Source organism: Copadichromis virginalis, linkage group LG10 (assembly GCF_057382275.1).
Source record: "Copadichromis virginalis isolate Kocher_CV1m ecotype Utaka linkage group LG10, C_Virginalis_male_GT1.1, whole genome shotgun sequence".
NCBI lineage: Eukaryota > Metazoa > Chordata > Actinopteri > Cichliformes > Cichlidae > Copadichromis > Copadichromis virginalis.
This window is the reverse complement of record NC_140627.1, coordinates 28,193,773-28,212,758: the sequence shown is the minus strand read 5'-3', so window position 1 is coordinate 28,212,758 and position 18,986 is coordinate 28,193,773. Positions and strand designations below refer to the sequence as shown.

The 18,986-nt window shown below is 39.7% G+C and overlaps 1 protein-coding gene across 2 annotated transcripts in view; it reads right to left on the bottom strand.

Moving 5' to 3' along the window:
* tlcd3a (TLC domain containing 3A) overlaps window positions 1–18,986 on the bottom strand; it is a 49,575-nt gene that overhangs the window by 16,543 nt on the left and 14,046 nt on the right. For both annotated transcript variants that reach the window (XM_085470948.1, XM_085470947.1), the window contains exons 2-3: window positions 6,840–6,926; window positions 1,533–1,752 (exon numbers count right to left, since the gene is read on the bottom strand). In XM_085470948.1, the coding sequence (XP_085327074.1) occupies window positions 1,533–1,752; window positions 6,840–6,926 (307 nt within the window). The remainder of the gene's footprint in view (window positions 1–1,532; window positions 1,753–6,839; window positions 6,927–18,986) is intronic.

Sequence of the window (18,986 nt, the reverse complement as noted above, 5' to 3'; positions counted from 1 at the left end):
CATTAGGAGATAATGCAGCTTAAGGCAAGAATTGATTTGAAACCACTGCACAACATTAGAGTACTCAGTAATAAAGTATTACTGGCAGTGAACACTTATTAAAGAAGACTGAAAGAGAATACTAACCCCCTTTAAGATGAATCTAGTGCTACACTGAAATAAACTAATGCCTGACTGAAAGTACAACACATTTAACATCATTAAATTCACAGAAACATAACATGAGTTCTGTGATTTATTAATAATTTAGAGCTGGATTCCTCAAATCACTGAATATGGCCCATTTCCCTACATCAATAAGGAATTAAATGTTCTATTATGGAAAATACCAGGAAAAGAATAAAGTCATTATATGTTAAATGCCATTTTTCCTTTAAAAAGTCCACTCACAGGCAACGTATCTCTGACCACTCATTTTTTGCATGTTTTAATTGTACTTGTTTAACCCCTATGAGACTTTACTACTGAACAATGTCCTCGCTCTTACTTTGAAAGGTCAGTCTGCTAAATGGTGAGTTCCAGCCTTTCATGCCCTTCTCATGTTTCCCTCCCAGGTGGTTTGTGCTTCAGTTTGCAATTGAGGTGCAAACTGGCGCACATTTCAGGTGGATCAGGATGTTGTGTCAAACATTCATTATTAGTGCACCTGCACAGAAGTTAATGAGTGAAATTTGAACTTACTATATTAGCACACAGCAGAGGCCCTGACTCAGGGTGAAGAAGACACCAGTGCAGATGCCCAGCACTTAAAGAACTATCAGTGTAATTTATGGAAAAGCTAATAGTTTTATGGCTTCAGCTGGACCAGGGATGTCAAAAGTCCACTGCACAATGCTACTGACCTGGTTATGCTAGCCATTGTCACTGTCTGAAAAGGAACACCATCACAATCACAGCACCAATGTAGAGGTTTTTCTGAGTAGTGTGCTCTGGAAAAGTTGCAAGCTCGTGCAGCACACCTCAAGCGCCAAATATAAATGCCCACGGTGTCACTAACCAATGCAGTGACTTAACATGGTGATGAGGAAGCTAAAGAGGCTCTTGTTTAAAAAAAAAAAAAAAAAAAAAAAGAATACACACCCATTCTGACAGATACATGGCCTACCAAACGTTCAATCTGAACCAGAGGCAGTGAGACTCTTTGTTGATAGAGGCAAGCTACATACAAGTGGGGCTTTCTGCAAAACACAAAAACTACAGACCCCATGCTAGGTTCAGGTGCTGTGATATGCTATCAAATGGGTCTACAAGCAAAAGAAGTGTTAACAGATGATACTGAGGGGCTATTTCTCACAGATATGAATCCAGGTGTGTCTTATAAGTTTGGCTTCTCTTTGAGGTAGCATTGTGTTGGAAAAGAGCTAATTATATATATTCCTAAGCTAATTGTATATTCCTTAAATTATCACATATACAAATATAGCAGTCTATCACTGATAGTACTTGCATGTATTAGTTATCTTAATTATTTATCTGTGGTACTAAATGCCATCTCAGCCCCTCCCTAATTTTTCCCCATCAGCCCTCCTCACCAGTGTGACAGGCAGCAGGATGGTGAGCAGAGCGATGTGATGCAGGACCAGCAGGAACTCCTTACGGACAAAGGAGTTTATGGTCCTCAGTGAATGCCGCTTGTAGTCCTCATGCCCTTTGATGTGGAAGCGGTAGTAGTGACTGAGGTACATGGCAAAGATGTCGTACGTCATGTAGGGGACACCGTACCAGATGACAAAGTAGGTGGCCAGCCAGTGCCTGAGGAAGACAAAATAAAATTGTTATCAGTGTCTACAACTAACAGCAGAATCACCCACAGGAATGCCTCTATCAAAAATGGATGACCATGATGTTCAAATAATTGAATACTCATTATTAAGAAGTTGAGCCTGCTATCACAATGCGGGTTAAAAAAAAAAAAAAAAAAAAAAAAAAAAAGACCTTTCATGAGATGCAACTCGTTTTGACCAATTGCCTATTTTACATGGTGATATGATGCCTGAAAGTTTACACAGAGTGAGTTTTTTGACATTTTCTCCAGTGAATGATCTGAAAACACATTAAACATCCAGGGTATCAGTGTCTGTCTCCATTTCTCTACAACATAGACACAAAACTGAGGAAGTTTTGCCACTGAAACTATAATTTTACATGACACAGGCTAGTGAAATAAAAAAAAAGTGCTGAACAAGTACATTAATTTTACTTTTGTTTGTAACGGGTATTAAACTGATATGGCTAGATTTTAAAGTTTAAATCTTAAGTGTGTTTTTCAGACCTGAAAATGTTATATGACTGCACAGTTTGCTTAAGAAGCTATAGAAACTGAGGTATATTAAAAAAAAAAAAAAAAAAAAAAAGTCAAATACAGACTCGTGCCTTTGCAGTCTGAGAGTCTGTAATGTGGAAAATATTCAGAATATAAAAGTAAAACTTTGCTTGATCCTAAGGGAGTCAGGTGGAAGGCTTTAAATGTTTTTTATGGAATGACCCGTGTATGTTTGATTTATTTATATAAAAATCATGAAAAAATCTTTACCAGAACTATAAAACCATATTAATCATTTACCAGTCTTACATTCACAGGTCACTTTGTTAGGAGCACCCATTTAGCTGCTCATTTACACAAATATCATGGCTGCAGTTCAGCACATTTATGGCTCTTTTCCACTCACACCAATTCAACTTGACTCTATCCGATATTTAAGTGATGACATATGAACCCTGTTTCTGGGACCAAACTACTCTATGTTTATTAAGGCTGTTGTGTTTTTAACATGTTTTAATGCTTTGTATCTTGTCCTATTTAATCTCAACAAGTCCTAAAAAGGGCAGTGATCACTGTCGGCCTCTCTTGGTTTTTATTATCACTGTTCATTTTAAAGCTCAAGTTTTAAAACCTTACAATGTAAGTACAGCCCAGCCCATGCAGCAGTATATTAATGACTAACCTCGTATTATGGATGGATTATCTCAGTTGTTCTCCTGACTGAAGTTTGGTCCGTTTACAGCATCCTGCCATGCGATTGCTTTTGTCCCTAACCTTCGGGAACCCTCGCATTAACTTTTATCAAGTGGAATAAAGTCAGAGTTCATCCTCAAGTGTGTTTATACTGCATTATGCTAACCATAGCTATGTAGCTAGCCACCACGTAGCAACCCTACAAATGTCACTGCTGTTTAGTTTCCTGTCTTCATTTATGTTGGAAGTGATAGCAGAGCTGTATATTTCAATTTTTTCAGAAATCCCCAAGTCAGAACGTAGTATATTATGTTTGGGTGGAAACTAGCAAGCTAACTTCCTGCTAACTTCTAACCCCATTAAATTTCATAAATTCTGTTTTCATGGATGCCTGGATGTTAAACGTAATTACCCAGTTGAGCAGCCACACTGATCATTTTATTAAAGATGAAAGAATTTAGACCGTTTTTAACTTTCAGTGATGTCAGTGTTCGTTTGACTTTGGGACCTGAAGTGGAGTTTGGACCCGGAAACGGCTAATGACGTCAGACTTAAAGACCAGATTCAACTCAGCCCAGTTTCAGTAATTACAATTGAGTGCCACCTCAATGTGGGTGGGGTTGTTATAGAAATGCGGCGTTAACTCAGGGAGCTTGGAATCCCAGTCGAGTAGGTACCAAAAAAAAAAAAAGTGCCCAGTAACAGATACTACTACCTAAAGGAAAATCCTAGTTGATCCAAATGGAGTAGGAACGAAAGGTGATTTAACTGACTTTGTGGTGTAGTTATTGGTGCAATGGTGCGGGGGATATTTACTTGGAAGACTTTGGGCCCCTTAGTACCAATTGTGCACTGTTTTAACACCACAGCCCAGCTGAGTATTGCTGCTGACCATGTCCCATCCATTTACAACCACAACACACTAATTTTCCAGCAAAATCCAGGAAATCCAGCTGCTTCCAGCAAAATCAGATGCTGTGTCACAAAGCTCAAATGATCTCAAACTGGTGTCTTGAACATGCCATTGAGTTTATTGTAATCAAATGGCCTCCACAGTTTCCAGATCTGAATCCAATAGAGCACTTTTAGGATGTGGTGGAATAGTAGAGTCACATCCTAGAAGTGCATCTGACAAATCTGCAGCAACTGTGTGATGTTATCATTTCATTATGGACCAACATCTTTGAGGAACGTTTCTGCTCTATTAGGTACACCTTGCTAATGCTGGGTTTAACCTTTACAGTGGGCAGTGAATATAGAACAGAAGGAGGCCTAGGCACTATCACAGCACAGTCCTAGAAAAAAACATGTAAAAAAAACAAAACAAGACATTTACTTTCAGTAGATTTAAATAAAAACCTGCACTTTTTTTAACCACCCTCTGTCCTGTGCAAAGCATCGGAAAGCTTTAAGACAAGCTTGTGTAAGTACAGTAAAATCAACAGCTTGGATAGCTCCAGTAGCCTAATGAGCACTGATTACTGTGATGGTTAATTATGTGGACAGAAAGGAGTGAAGCTGCAGGGTAAAGCTGAGCTACTGACCCCTGACCTCTCACTGGCTTCTCTAGCTTTTAAGGTCAGTGGATGGAGATTAAGAACAGTAAGGCACAACAAACAGCTTAGGGAGGAAGGAAGGCTACATGAGCTGATTCTGTAATGTATGTACTTTCTGTATTAAATAACACAAAAGAAAGCACTAGTCCCCCAGACATACATAAAACAGAACTGCCTGGTCTCTTGCTGTATAGGTTCTCATTGGTGTAACTCGCATAATAATAGAAGATAAATAAGAATTTCACCGTCCTCAGGTGCTTATGTTATTTTTGTTCTTATGCTCTGTTTGCCTACCTGTTTATTAGCACGATTATTTAAACAGATATGGACACATACATGTTAAACTTCTACAATGGCTCTGGTTTGACGGAGCTTAGAAATTATTAACTTTGTGAGCTGATCTGAATTCAGGCCTGGATCCAAGAATTCTTGGAAGGAATCTTTACCATTCCAAGATAGGGCATAATTAAACATTTTGTGTCTTTACTCATTTTTAGAGTGGTGGTCATCTCCAGCCTTGGTGGCGGTATGCAGGACTGCTCAGACTGTTTCAGCAATAACAACAAGAAAAGCACTGGCCTTCTCATTTGCACCACTAAATGAAGCTTTGTTTATTATAGATTACAACAAAGAAATGGCTTTCAAGGCAGCCCTATAGCTCAGTGCATTCCTAATTTTGTTTGTCTCTCAAATATAAAGTATAGAAAATATTGTTAAATGAGGGAAAAAGCACAAGTAATTAGATACACAGTGTTTGCCAGATCATATTAACCACTTTATTTGGAGCTAATGTTAGAGTCTGGCGAATCAGGTGCGTTTGAGCTACTTTAGTGGTTCTACTGCAGTTTATACAGTGAACACCACCATTTCTGCAACTTAACCACTAAAGGCTAAAAGAAGGGACAGGTTGCGATGGAGAATTAGAGTATTTGTGGGTCTAACTCTGGAGTATAAGCCCCCGGGTTGAGCGCACGTCACAGGACAGCAGAACTGAGCAGCGTTGTGGAGGAATTAAGCTCTGTGGGTGATTTGGAGTGGGGGGGCGCAAGAGATTAGCAGTCTGAAACTGGGACTGCCAGGGTCTGGTCGCTGACTCAGTGAAGGATTAATAGGCTGGCATTAACCTAGCGTCACACTTTCCTCAGCTGCACAGAGTGGCCAGTGCTAACGCTAACAGTAACTCATTGCCAGCTGGCTGATGTGGAGGCAGCATGAAAGCAACTGGTTCAATAAGAGAAACGGGCAGACTGCTGCCCAAGGAAAGATACTGACCTATCAATCACAAAGGAAGTTAGTCTGAAAATCTTTAACATTACATGACTGCTTGCATCATATTCAGCAGCAGGGGGAGTGTTTCATGCTATAATCGCAGCGTAGGTACCAGATCTTCTGATTTATAACCAATTCCCAATAAAATAAAACCATTTAAATATGTGCTGATGAGGCTCTGGTGCAACAACCCCTCCGACATCACAGATTAGCGCATTTAGTCTTCAGACGCTTTGCTGAATGAGCAGAGCCGTTAAAGGTAAGAGCTATCACTCAGATGGGATGCAACAAAAAGTCCTCTTAACATTTCTGCTTAACCCTCAGGACAGCAATGCTGCTTCTATTTCCTGGATGACAAGCTTGCAGTTTCCCAGTTACACTAAAACACCCAAATAATGGACTTTATATCTTTGACCTAAAAACAGGAAGAAGAAATCTCAGCAGCTATGGTTATGTTAATGATAGGATGTTGTATCGCTAACAGTCAAGTGAGCAGGCAGCCACAGATTAACTAAAAACGGCTGCGAAAAAAAAAACAAAACTTAAAAGCACCTATAAGTTAAGTGGGCCAAAAGGAAAAATACTACCTAATACAATCTAGAATTGACAGGACAAGGAACAGTAACCGCAGGAGAAGAGGAGACAAACAGGTCTCTGAATAAAGCGAGGAGGAGCGTGTCGATCAATTTATTTTAATAGTGGAGTATGCAAGTTCACACTTTAGACTGTTTGTGTGTGTGAAGAACGTGAAGAATTAACAGCACGAATGTTATGTCAAAGACTTCAGCGAACTGTGTTAGGGCCGAGTGATTATTCGCATTTTCACCTCACAAGCACGCCGAGATTGTGTAGCTTCTAAGACAGATTAAGCAACTTTGTTCACTGTTAGCAGGCTGTGACTAACATTTATGTTTGAGTCAGTGAATCAAAATTGAGGCCTGAGTCTTTGGAATAACAGATCCCACCAAAGGGAGGCCCAGGAAGCATAGCTGCTGCTTTCATGTGTTACCAGTGATAACCAATGTTTCACTAAAGGGGTTATTTACATGAAGTCTCACCTGTCATTAATGACGTTGCCGCAGCACGATGACACGACAACAGCTCCTGCTGTGGTTGCCATGGCAGCATGGATAGAGGACACCAGCCTGCAAAAAGGGAGAACATCGTCACTTATGCACTGGATGGCTGTAACATGTAATAGAAACTTCAGTGAAGCTGATAAAAGTAATATATGTTCAGATATTTATTGTCCCGATTGTGCCTTTAGAAATCTGTTTAATCTCAATATGGCCAGCACCCCAGAAGGAAAACAAAACTTCTTTGAAGTATCTTAATGTTGTTCTGCTGGCCCTGTTAGTCCAAAACTTTAATTCCTTGGTTTATGATCAACATAGCCATCAGTTCAGCTGCACTTTGTTTTTAGCACTAATAGGCAATTGTTAACCTGCCAATATATTAACACACAGCTGAGCCCAGGGGTTTTTGTGAGTCACCAGGGGCCTTTGGGGTTGATGAAGCACAAGTGAGGTCTGCATATAGTTTATGCATGACTACATTACGAGGGTTATGCATTATCCTGTTGGTGCTAGCCAAAATATTTTTATTACATTTTTGGTGAGGTTTCATCCCTTGCCCAGAAGGAGGACCACCAGAACAATTGTGTACACACAGGAAGCTTTCTAGCTGACGGTTAGTTGCTGGCGGACCTTCCAGGCTCCAGTTTTCTGTGTAACCCTGTAACCCCAACTTGCTGTGAACTGCTTACTTAGTGGACCCTCCTTGACCCCAGAAATACACCAGGCCTGCATCAAAGCCAGAGATCATCACATCCACTCAAGCCAAGCCAATGCTTGCAACTTCACACGGCGGTGTGTTTCAGAAGGGCATTCATGACACTTAAATTGGCACTGTGTTTGTCTTTAACAAAACCCAAGTCAAGCTGCAGAGCAGGTAAGGAGGTCAGGAAGTCAGACACAGCCATAGTTTTTCAAACAAAACCCTTGTACAGACACAATGCCAAAGATACTGCCTGATATGTCTAATAACAGTTTCATAACAGCAGATATGGTGATAATTCTGATCTTAAACAGCCAATCAACAGGTGACAGTTTCACATGTGTGGCAGCAGACATATCTATATGTTATCATAGCAAAGATACATGGAAGTATGCTTATGGAATTTCTTCACCAACTATTGGATAAGGTGTATTACTATAGCAACTGTTCAGTCCTGTTGGCTACAGAGCTTGATTGCGTCAGCCGTCTGGATTGAGCCACTAATGAAGCCAAAAAGCAGCAGTGTCATTAAGTAAAACCTACATGGATAAAAAGTTTCAAAAACTTATTCTGGGGAAATTTCAGCATACTTGTGAAATGGTTTTGAGATTTAATTGGTTACCACTGAAAATGAAGTTATGTCTCTCCCGGGGCTCAACACTAATTACCTAAAGAACTGCCCAGAGGTGCTGCCAAGATGACTGCCTAGTGCCAAGACTTGTTTCTATACGCACTTTGCTTAGAAGATTACACCAGTGTAATACAAAAGTTAACATTTGTGTTACTACACTCCCTGTTATTATCATCATCTAGTTTTAAAGTTTGATCTTTGCTACAATTATGAATAAACTCAAAATAAAAAAGGCAGGCGTTGGCTTAGTTTTTTGTGATGCCATGTGGGAAATTATTGGGTCAAATAAAATTCACTCAGATCTGAGCTGGTAAAACTGAATGCTACAAGAAAATTTAACAAATTACTTCAATCCAAGCCAAGTCAAATTATGCGTGTTTTCAATGTGATTAATAGCTCTAGGACAGGGCAAAGCCCAACAAATACAGGTCAGTTTTACACAAGTGCTGCTTCAGGTGAGCCGCTTAAGATCAGTGTACCGTGATGGGATTAGCAGTACTTGGCTTCAACTTTCCTCATCTATAAACAGACCTGTGACATAGGAGAACTTGGTACATCTTTATTTGAAGTGTCACTTGGAGTGGAGTGGAGAAAGGCATGCACAACATTCACCGGCCTCGCACCTATGAAACAAGTAACTCCTACACTGAGATCTGACTTGTGTTTTATAATTATTTGCTTACGTTTATAGCAACTTCATTACAAAATTATTTTTAATAAATAGTGGCTGTGATGTTGTGACCTTGATGAGTGAACAATCACAGAGAAATAGATTTTTTTCTCTTGGTTCAACAGATTTATTTTGTCTAATTTAAACAGAAAGCTGGATTATTTCACCAATTAAATTTTTGTGTGTGGGTTGTTTTTTTGTTTTTTTTTTCAAACTATGAATGACTTTTGCTCAGAGAAGCTCGTTCCCTGGATGCTCTCCAACTTGGCAGCACTGACACTAAGCTGCTTTGAAATGACAAAACATGTCCTTTATTCCCCAGCAGTCACTGCGGCCATGACAGACAGCCGCCCATCTAACACAGCGTATTGTTGACTGATTTTCCCAATGGGTCTGTTTTTCATCTCCACCTACTCATCAGGAGACAAACACATACTACCAGGCTATGTGTGTTTTGTCTGCCTATGTTTTCCCCCCACCACCCAACAGACGGTATGTACACAGGAAACACATGAACTGTAACTTGTTACAGTTACATAACCCATGTTATGAGTTTTCCAGCTGATCAAATCATGTATTTACAGCAGGTGCAAACAATACGAGACACAAAAGTCCAAATAAATAAATAATAAAGCAGCTAAATAAGGGAAAAAAGAAGCTGAGATGGTGTGCATGTAGGGCTGAGCGATATGGCCTAAAATTCATATCGCGGTATAATTTGAAGCACGTGCGGTAACGACATATATCGCGATATATTGTTTTCTTCTGTATAACATATTTTCCACACTATAAGGCACACTTAAAATCCTTTAATTTTCTCAAAAATCGAGAGTGCGCCTTATGTATGAATTCTGGTTGTGCTTACTGACCTCGAACCGATTTTGGCGTGCAGAAATCTGTTAAAAAATGTTTTGATGGATTGTCAGAGCATTACGGCTGCCATAGTGAGGAGCTTCGCGGAGTAATCTGGGTCCAAAACTCAGTCTGCTTCAGGTCAAAGTCAAATGAACACAAAGAGTTAAAAACGGTCTAAATTCTTTCTTTAATAAAATGATCAGCGTTGCTGCTTTACCAGGTGTAACAATTAAGTTTAACATCCATGCATCCATGAAAACAGAATTTATTAAATTTAACGGAGTTAGAAGTTAACAGGAGGTTAGCTCGCTAGTTTACACCTAAACATGACATACCATGTTCTGACAGAGAGATTTTTGAAACCAAGTAAAACGTACAGCTCTGCTACCACTTCCAACATAAATGAAGACAGGAAACTAAACAGCAGTGGCGTTTGCAGGGTTACTGAAGTTGGACTACCTGGTATGTAATGTTGTGCTACGTGATTGCTAGCGACACAGCTATGTTAGCATAACATTAGCACAGTGAAGCTGGAGGATGAATGCCAACTTTTTTTCCACTCGATAAAAGTTAATGTGAGGGATTCTGGTGGTTAGGGACAAATGCAATCGCATAGCAGGATGCTATACACGGGGCAAACTTCAGTCAGGAGAACAACTGAGATTATTCATCCACAATACAAGGTTAGTTATTAATATACTGCAACAATATGGGAATAGAACAGCTGCGAGTAGGGCTGCTCAATTAATCTCATTTTAATCACGATTATGATCTGGGCTTTCAACGATCATCAAAAATGACTGAGCCGATTATTAGCACCTCCCTCGTGCTTTACTCTCGCGCTGCTCCGTGTGGCAAATCGAGCGCACCTCTCTGCATTTCGAACACCCGTCACAACAATTAAGAGGACCCGAGGGAAGCTCGGAAAGCTAAGCAGAAGTTATTTGGAGAGGAGAGTGACTGCTATTGGTTGAAAAGAGAGGTAAAAAAAAAACTTCAGTGGTGTGGAAACATTATGGGTTCGCCGGAGTCAGACGTGGATCAAGTAGACATAGTGTGTAAACTTTGCTATGGTGTCGTAGCTGCACCACAGAGCAACACTGCAAAGTTCACTAAACATAGATGTTTACATTTTTCATTTATTTCTTATATCGCAAACATTTGCACTGTTATCAGTATTTGCACACTATTTTTTTTTTTTTTAAGTCATTATTCAATACATTGTTATTGTTAACCCTTTAAAGCCGGACAGAGCAGCACGCTCCGTTTTGCGTAACTATTTTTAAATCCCTGTAGAACCGGAACCGTGTAAGCTAGCGCAATAATTTGTTTTCCATATGAAACCGGAGGAGTTGTACTTACATCTTATGCCATCAGCTTGTCCTAGGTCACGGTTTCCTTCCACATAAAGCTTTGCAAAAATTGCATAAAAGGGCTTTCAGGAACAAAAACATAATATTCCAGAAACACGCTTTGCCGATCTGACCAGCTGTTCATAACACTTCCCACATTGAAAAAAAACTTCAACACGAACTATCGCATGTCCGCCATTTCCTGCCCGAAACCGGAAGTGACGTCATTTTCGCGGAAAATATAGTTTTACTTGTAGGCCTTAAAAGCCTATACTGGTGTTTTTATAAGTCATGTTTGACTTTTCTGAATAGTTTCTGTGATGCTTAGAACTCGAATTGCACTGCTGGAAGTAGTTTATTTTGATGCACATGCTGTTTTCTTTGCAAATTTGCATCACAGGATTGTTTTTCGTTTTTCCTGCAGTGTATATAAAAATTGCTGTATCTCCAAAATAAAACTATGAAGACACTCAAAATAAATTTCCTGTTGTTGTAAACAATTTTTTGCAATTTTTTTGGTATTTAAAGTTTTGAGGGATAAACCTCTTAAATTTTTCCAAGTAGAAATATATGTAAAAAAAACAAAAACGATTTTTAATTTTTTTGTAGTTTATTGCACTTTTTTGCAATTGATGTAGTTACTATGGACTTAATGCATACATATTATTAAAATATGGGCTATAACAGTTGTATTGATGTATAGCAACTTGAAATGCTCCCAAAAATGGCACTACAGCATGTAAAAAAAATAATATAAGCTCTGGCGGACTTGGTTCTATGGTAGGTCTTAAAGGGTTAAATAAATATCGTCAAATAATCGAGATCTCTATTTCAGTGAAAATAATTGTGATTATCATTTTTGCCATAATCAAGCAGCCCTAGCTGCGAGAGAATTCAACATTAATGAATCAACGTTACGGAAGTGGAGGAAGCGCAGTTTTTGGCTTTCCCCATATTTCAAAAGTGCTTCATCTCTTTGCTATGACTGTCGCCTGGCATAATTTGCAGATGATAATGGTTGTAGCCGCTGCGATGCTTTCGACCAAAACAGGCGCAGCTTGATGACATCATCAATAGGGCTGCCACGATTAGTCGACTAGTCACGATTACGTCGACTATCAAAATCGTCGACGACTGATTTAATAGTCGACGTGTCGTTTGAAGCTTTGTAAGATCCTGAAAGACGCAGGAATAAGTAGCAGGATTTAAGAGTGTAATAACAGACTGAAACAGAAGATGGCAGCACTGCATGTACAAGGATGCCAACTGCCGTTAAACCCCGAAGAAGAAGAAGCTGTGTCCCAGAATTCATAGCGCGGCCCAGCTCAGTTTCCAACAATGGTGGCAGCTAGTTGGTTTTACTCTTATTATTCTTTCTCGGTCACAAAATAAATGTTTAACATATTTTCAGGCGAGAATGTAGCTGTGTAAACCTCAAATACCTGCTCAGTTTATCAAGACACCACATATTTTCAAAAGTGCTCCGACGTTTTCAGAGACGTCTGTTACCCACTAGCTCGATAGCTAGCCGGAGGCTAGGCTAGGCTAACTAGAGCCGTGAGAACACCGGACTCCCGGCAAATCGTTTTCAAACCGACCGCCGTCTTTCGCTACTCAGGTTAAATATATATATATAAGTCACTTAGATAACTTCAAAATGTTATTGTTTGGCTTTTTTTAGTATTTTATTTGTTCCTGAGTAAATCGGTTTGGCTGAGATTAAAGTTTTTACACAGCTGAATAAACGTCAAGCAGACAGCTGATTATCAGAAGTGTGAGATGCTCAAGAATTTACTCCGGTGTCCTGTTATATTTTAGATAGCAAGGAGTTTATTAAACCACAACAATCTGCAGATTTCATTAAAATTTAATAAACTATCATCTTGTCTTTATTTTTAGTTAGCACATACCTTAAACACTTAAAGCTGTAAGCTAATGATAGTTATATAAGAGCAGATGCTGCTGGTGCAATAAGCTGTATGTCCAATGGATGATGATCTGATTAGTCGACTAATCGCAAAAATAATCGGTGACTAGTCGACTATCAAAATAATCGTTTGTGGCAGCCCTAATCATCAACATGCGCTATCGCGATAGAGCGGTATAGTCAAAATCTCTATCGTTGGCCAAATTTATATCGTTTCTATTGCCCACCCCTATGTGCATGTGAAATGTACTTAAGGAAAAAGAACATTTTACTATTATTTTTTTTATTTTTTTTTATTTATGGTTTTAATATTATTAAAGTATCCTTCACATCATTGCGAAAATTAATAACACTGAAATACTGTTGAACTGCACTTTTATTTGACACCCAGTTGTTGAAATCGTCTCTAACTGGACCTCCTTAAATTGAATATCTTGTGAAGCTACAAGTGGGATAATTACTTAGCCCTTGTAAATAATAGATGAGAGGCTTGAGCGAACTACCAAGGAAAATGATTACATATTTCTTGAGAACTGGGGTACTTAACACTGCACAAATTCTTGGCTATGGACTTTTCATTTTCAATTTTCCAGCAAAGATTAATCACATGTACATATATTAACAGTAATTATATTGAGGTATGGCAAAGATCTAGTCTTTACTAATGCAGTGTTATAGAGTTTACTAAGATTTATTGACTAATTTAATTATTTATCCGTTAAGATATAAGTCAGCTGACTGTTTAACCAAGCTTATTGGTTTCTCATAAACTCCTTCAGTTTCCAAAGGCAAACAAACACTAAAACCATCAAGCCATGGCTGTTCTCCCAGGTGTTACAATAAAGTTTAACATAAAGGCATGCATGAAAAATGGGATTTACAAAGTCTATCTGATTTAGAAGTTAGTAGTTTAAGGCTAACAAGTTGACATCTTAAGATGATATACTGGTTCTGTCCAAAGTATTTCTGTGAGGGGAAAAAAGCAGTTACTGACAATAATACTCGAATGGTTTAAGGTGGAGTAGTTGACAAAAATATCTTCTGCATTGTGTCCAGCTACAGAATTAAGCTTAGGTTAATACAAACTGTAAGATGAGGGACAAACTGTTGTTACTCTATAAAAGTCCCTGCTAACGCTTTCATAATGGGCCAACAGAAAGTCTGAGATGAGCTCAGTAATAACATAAGGCTAGTTATTAATATGTTGCTGCATGAATCCTGAACCTCACCAGAACTGTCAGATTTATCCAGACAGCTCCCCAGCAACTTCAAACAGAAGAGTTCGCCCTTATATCAGAAATATATCAATTCTCCTTTTCCTCTCAAAAACACTTTGCTATTTCTGGAGAGAAACGCTGAAACCTGCACTTACACTGTTCCATTAGTTTACTACTAATTTCTAAACCTGATGCTTTGGGTAGATAAGATTTGTTAGTACTGAAATGAACTGGCTGAGTCTTGGTTTATTAATTAGCTCTTTGCCAGTAAGCCATCCACAGAACCTTCTACTCCCATTTGAACATTTGTGCAATAGCAACCTTATGCTAGTCGACTTAGTAATGTATAGGATCAGAAACAGTTCCTCAGAATGAGTCACATCATCAGAAAAGTGTTAACAGAGGTCAAAGTCAAGGGCCTTTTTATCCATAGACTTCTACAGGACTTTTCTGCATCCACAAGTATCATCTCTGGTTGCCTTTAAAAAGAGTACTTTTCAGAAGCTACGTCATTTGTTTTAAGTGGATGAAGTTGAAAAGGGAAGCAAAAAATGCCATTCGTGCATTTTTTTGGGGTCATGATTATGATGATAGCACACCTTTTAACGTGAATTGATAGCGAGTTCCCATAGATCCACCAAGGTATTACACATACAGCCACAAACAGTGTTGGGGAGTAAGGGAATACATGTACCGCCGTTACCTATTTAAAATACAAAATATGAGTAACTGTATTCCGTTACAGTTACCGTTTAAAAAAGGTGGTATTCAGAATACAGTTACTTTGTTGAAATAAATGGATTACACTGCGGTAATTTCCTGTTTCATATTGTCGCGGGTGAGGACTGTTTGGGTTTTGTTTGACAGCTACGTTCTGTTGTTCCAGGCGGCAGCGTTATGGTTGCCATGGTTACAGGGCGACGGTCTCTCTCTCTCTCTCTCTCTCTCTGCGACTGTGTGTTTCCTGGGTGAGAGAGCGCCTTTTCGTTGTTGTTGTGCTAAGCTAACAGGCAGAATGCTACAAGCATAGCTCTAAAGAATGTAGCATCATGGGCAGTGTAGTCCGTGTTGCAGGGAGAATGGACTGCCATACACGTTATGGGTCTGTGAGCGCGAGGAGGGAGAAAAAGGGGAGTGGAAAGGTACGAGTTGTCATCGAGGAAAAACGGGAGCTGGAAGCATGTAAATATAATAATAACCACTTCAGCCAAGAAGAGTGCCTGACGAGCCCAGTTGTAAGTAAGCTATTAAGACTCGACTGTACACCGTGTTCGTGTTTTCCTCCGAAAACAATAAGTTCCGTTGGAGCAGTCTTTCAACGCCTCTCTCTGTCTCTCGCAAGAAAAGTTGACCCACACAACAAAGTAAAGCTATTTTTCGGCTACGAGCCGACAGGGACCCCGCCGTATTAGTCAGAGGTCCCTTTACTACAGTTCGGAGTCGCAGACCTTCAGTAATAGTAATAAATCACAGCAATAGTACATTCATGTTGTTGTAAAAAGCATGATAATATATTAAGTAATCCAAAGTATTCAGAATACGTTACTGTCATTGAGTAACGTAATGGAATACGTTACAGAATACATTTTGGGGCATGTATTCTGTATTCTGTAATGGAATACATTTTAAAAGTAACCTTCCCAACTCTGGCCACAAAGCACCAAACTCTCTTAGTCTGAGTGAGTAAGTGATTACAGTTTGCACTCAGACATACTCAGGCTAGTTTCGAAGGTCAAAAGACTGCTTTCTTTCCTTTTTTTTTTTTTTTTTTTAAACAGTGCACTCACAAATGGCAGTGCTGAGAAACAAAGAGTATTTGTGGTTTCCTGCTTGAACCTGTAGTCAGCTCAAACCAAGGTTTACGGCGGGGGACCACAGCAATGATACCGGCATCAGCAAGTGAACAATAGCCATGTGACACGCAAGTACAAAAACCACAGGTCTGAGCTAGGAAAACTTAACAGGCCGCCTTCTCTCTTTCCCCCACAAACTCAATCCCCTCACACCGGCTTTACGGCCTTCTAAGGCTGTATGGTCTCATACTCTGTCACAAGACTCAGTTCATACAGCCAATTCATTGTGTGTCCGCCAATAACCCCCTCTCTCCCCCCTGCAGCTGAAAAGTTGAGTTCGACGGGGTGAGGAGCGTGCAGTGGGGAAAAAGGGGAAGAATTCTTTGTTGCCTTGTTCGGTAATGTTGTCTTTTCTTCCCTACTGTGTCAGGCCAGCGAACAACCTCAGCTTCCCTTTCAGTGTTACCAGGTCTTCGCACTGACTGTTTTGTTACACATGGACTTGCTCTTTCGTGTTCCGTCTCGTGCTCTCTCTCTCTCTCCCCCACACACACACAGTGTCTGACAGCAAGAAGTGGTGTTTTTGTTCCTCTAGTAAATGGGCTATGTAATGTGTAGGTCCATGGGCACTGCAGCAGAGCAAAAGAAAGTGACAGCAGAACCAAAAAAAGCAAACAGGGTAAAGTGCATTTCATGGCAAGAAGGAACTCTCCCACTCTTCCATCAGAACCCCTTGATTGTATAAATGGATGCTGGAATGTCACTGGCTGCGTATATGGGAAATCTTGAGTTTGAGCCAGGAGAGCAGCACATTTCCTGGTGGCTTGACGGTCATTTTGGTCAGCCAATTGATATGCAAACATTTAAGCACTGTGCCAAATCTAGACATTACAGGTATGCACTTGTTCTGATAACATCTCCCCCTCTCTTTCCAAATAAACTCCTAGTGACAACTATCACACATATTGCAGGGGCAAAATAAGACTTGTTGTTTGGCATTAAATTCCAGTAAACAGCTTGCCACAAGCCTTAGTAACTCAAGTTTGTGTGCTTAATTATATTGTATCCTCCCTTGGAGAAATAAATGGGGGCGCATATGGGTTGTGTTGATTGGCGCAGACTGACTCCAACTGTAATGTGCTGCCTATCTGTCTGAATTCATACATTTGCAAACCTTCACAAATCTATCCAAGAGTGACTCCAGTCTAGACAGGTAAGACCCCAGTTGTGCGGAAACAGGCAACCTGTGTAACCAAAAGTTGCCACCGAGAGGTTGATGGTGCTGCAATCAGTTGCTGAGAGCAAAAATTCAATTCAATAACCAGGCAACCGCTGATTTTCTTCTAGTCTTGAGGTTTCATTATTTGCCATTTTTTCTCTAGTGTGACTGAGACTTAGGTGAGTTAAAATGCTTCAACTAGAGAAAAAAAGTTACATCCTACGGGAACATGTCCATGTGTATATACACCCCATGGGCATGTGCCTTGCAGCACACAACAGGAGTTTTACCTGCACCTTTTCGCACAGGACATATGGGAAAAGTGGCATATTAAAGCTCATGTCTGATTGTAGGTCCTAGTCAGCAAATGTTTGATCCATCTCTTTGTCCAGTAATGTCACGAAAAGTTCAGCCCCGCATGTGTTAAATCAGCTAACAGAGATGAGAGGGAAAGCGAGAAGCTGGAGGTAAACAACAGAAGGAACTGGAGTCCCCGCTGAGCTCTAAAATCACCCCGATGCCGAGATGATCATATCTTCCACACTTATTCCATTAACTTGTATTTACAGTTAAAATAAAGCTAACTGTTTTGTGTTAACACACAAAAATCCTTCAGGTGTCCAATTTATGCTACTTGGAAGCCTGTGATACAAAGCATGGTACAGGCAGAAGATGTAGACATTAAAGGCCAGTTTAGTGGTTGAGGGCGAGCAGTCTGACAGCCTGCAGGCACTGTGGCTTGTAAGAACGATGTTTTCCGATAGCTGAGCATTTGTAAATTAGCAGAAGCGTTATTCGGCAGTAGGCTTCGGTGTATTTCAGTGCATAGCTAACTCAGCAGTCGGCCCTGACCAGAGCTCAGAAGAGGATTAGCTAGAGTGACAGCTTACAAATGAGCACTGAACTGAACTGTGCAAATGTGAGCAAGTCACACTGATGCCCCCCCCCCCAAACACATTTATAATTAATACTAATGAGATCCAAAGTTAAAAACGTTTCTAATGTAATGATTTTATCGTTCATTCACGTGGCTTGTTCAACTCTAATAAAAAATGTAACTTCCTGGGATTTCTCTGTGACTACTTATTGGAGTGAAAGTACTAGAACTGAACTGACGCTGCATAGTTGTGGTTGGCTGATATCAGTAGATAAGCATTATTCTAAGGTGTAATGAATGGGAAACTGATGTAATTAAGGATTGTTTTCTACTCCCCCCAATTTTTTATTTTTTAATTTGAAAACTGCGCTATTGTTTTTAAGAAACTAGATGCCATTTAAAAGCTAGACTGTATATGAAAGATGGATGTGGCAACTGAAATGTTTTTGAAGACTCAAGCTAAGCATTTTAAACCAGAGTTATTATAAAAACTAAACCAAAAAGAAGTGAAAAAGCATTTTAATTTAATTAAATAGAGGTAAAAACTAAAGTCACTTTTTAGACCCAGAAGCTAAATCTAGTATTTATAAACAGTCTATGAATACTGTCTAACACAGTGGTCCTCAACCTTTTTTGCACCACGGACCGGTCTTTAAGGTGTCACAGATAAATACAACAAAATAAAATGATACGACCGAGACAAAAACGGTTGTATTTTGTAAATATAATAATAAATGCAAATTCACTGTGTAACTTTTTTAGTGGCATCCTCCTGAAATGCGCCAACAAAATTGAGAGTAACATTCTCCGCTCTGCCACTTAATGTTCTCTGGTCGCTATGGTAACAGTCCGTGGCCTGGGGGTTTGGGACCACTGGTCTAACCTATT